The 1,880-nt window shown below is 45.7% G+C and overlaps 1 protein-coding gene across 1 annotated transcript; it reads left to right on the top strand.

Annotated features, from left to right (window-relative positions):
- Nucleotides 1-263: 263 nt before the first annotated feature.
- Nucleotides 264-824, top strand: LOC120207130 (DNA damage-inducible protein 1-like). The gene has a single exon (XM_039206648.1). It carries the CDS (start codon nt 264-266, stop codon nt 822-824), a length of 561 nt encoding a protein of 186 aa, XP_039062579.1.
- Nucleotides 825-1,880: the final 1,056 nt, after the last annotated feature.

The following is a 1,880-nucleotide window of genomic DNA, read 5'->3' as shown; positions in this document are numbered from 1 at the left end:
TATAACGATCATCCTGGAAAGCGCAAGACACCTTCTGTGAGTGGAGCTAACACCCAACAGGTTAGCGGGAACAAGTTGGCTCGAGGGGAGAAGACATCGAGTTGGGGAGCAAATAGAAGAGTCCCTGGAAGGGACCCAGCTCAAAATAAAGTCCTACTGGTCCTGGATCGAGCAATGGAGGGAATAGACCCTCGTTAAGGTGTTTTCTTTGCAATGGACCTCATCGGGTTGCAGAGTGTCCACAACGAAGTGCTTTTAATGCCATGGTTGCAACAACAAAGGACGGAGAAAGAGTGAACGCTCCGATGGGAGATACTGAGCCTGAGCCGGCTAGAATGGGCTCCATCCGATTCATAACTGCATTACAGTCTCAGTTGAGTAACTTGAGGAAAGAACCAGAGAGGGGATTGATGTATGTGGACATCTCAGTAAATGGGAAAACCTCTAAAGCTCTAGTCGACACAGGGGCCACAGATACGTTTATCTCTCCTGAGGAAGCGGAGAGATGTAAGTTGATTGTAACCAAGGAGGTGGGACAAATGAAAGCAGTTAACTCTACCGCTTCAATGATATGTGGAGGTGTGAAGAGGGTCAGTATCAAGCTTGGGTCTTGGGAAGGAAGTGTAGATTTCACTGTTTCCCATATGGATGATTTTGACGTGGTGTTAGGGCTCGATTTTATGATGGCATCCCAGGTGATTCCTGTTCCGGCATCAAGTTGTTTAATGTTCATGGGGGAGCAGCCATGTGTGGTACCAGCTACGATTCTCCCTCGTCCTGGGAAGAAGATATTGTCCGCTATCCAATTTAAGAGAGGGGTTTGAATTAATTCCGGGAGTAAAACCTCCTGCAAAATGCCCATATCGGATGAGTCCTCCGGAGTTGGCAGAGTTGAGGAAACAGTTGGAGTTGCTCCAAGCAGGATTTATTCGACCCTCGAAGTCACTTTCGGGGCACCTGTGTTATTCCAGAGAAAACATGGGAGTTTGAGATTATGTGTTGATTATAGAGCATTAAACAAAGTGACTGTCAGGAATAATATCCCATTCCGTTGATTGCTGATTTGTTCGACCAGCTGAGTAATGCTAAGTATTTCACGAAGTTGGATCTCAGGTCGGGATACCATCAGTGAGAGTGGCCGAAGGGGATGAGCCAAAGACGACATGTGTAACTCGGTATGGAGCATTTGAATTTCTCGTTATGCCTTTTGGACTAACCAATGCTCCCGCTACTTTCTGCACTTTAATGAACCAGGTGTTCCATGACTATCTCGATAAATTCGTAGTCATCTACTTGGACGATTTAAAGAAGGTTGTAATCAGTGAACCAGTGCTTACCTTACCAGACCTGGAAAAACCTCTAGTAGTAGAGACAGACGCATCCGACTATGCAATTGGAGGCGTACTCTTACAAGACAAACATCCCGTGGCGTTTGAGAGTAGGAAGCTAAATGAAACTGAAGCGAGATATACGGCTCCAGAGAAAGAACTTCTCGCAGTAATTCATTGCTTGAGGATTTGGAGGCATTATTTGTTGGGTTCCAAATTTGTGGTAAAGACCGATAATACAGCAGTTAGCCACTTCCTTACACAACCGAAACTAACAGCAAAGCAAGCTAGATGGCAAGAGTTTCTGGCCGAGTTTGACTTCAACTTTGAGCATAAGGCGGGGAAAAAGAATCAGGTTGCTGATGCTTTGAGTCGCAGGGCAGATTTGGCAGCACTCCGATGTGTGGCCCCTATATCCGCTAGTAGAGTGTCTAATGAAATTCGTCAGCTCCTTGTGAACTTTTCCAAGCAAGATCCGCAAGTGGAGGCCCTTATGGAGATGGTTAAAAAGGGTGTTTCGAAATGTTTTTGGATAGAAATGGCTTATTGATG

This window comes from Hibiscus syriacus, unplaced genomic scaffold (assembly GCF_006381635.1).
Source record: "Hibiscus syriacus cultivar Baekdansim isolate YM2019G1 unplaced genomic scaffold, ASM638163v2 tig00014370_pilon, whole genome shotgun sequence".
NCBI lineage: Eukaryota > Viridiplantae > Streptophyta > Magnoliopsida > Malvales > Malvaceae > Hibiscus > Hibiscus syriacus.
Note: the sequence above shows the minus strand (reverse complement) of the source record. Positions and strands in the feature narration are given on the sequence as shown.

What these genes read in the sequence shown, in the direction of transcription:
- LOC120207130 (XM_039206648.1), top strand. Translation starts at nt 264, where the DNA reads ATGGTTGCAACAACAAAGGACGGAGAAAGAGTGAACGCTCCGATGGGA.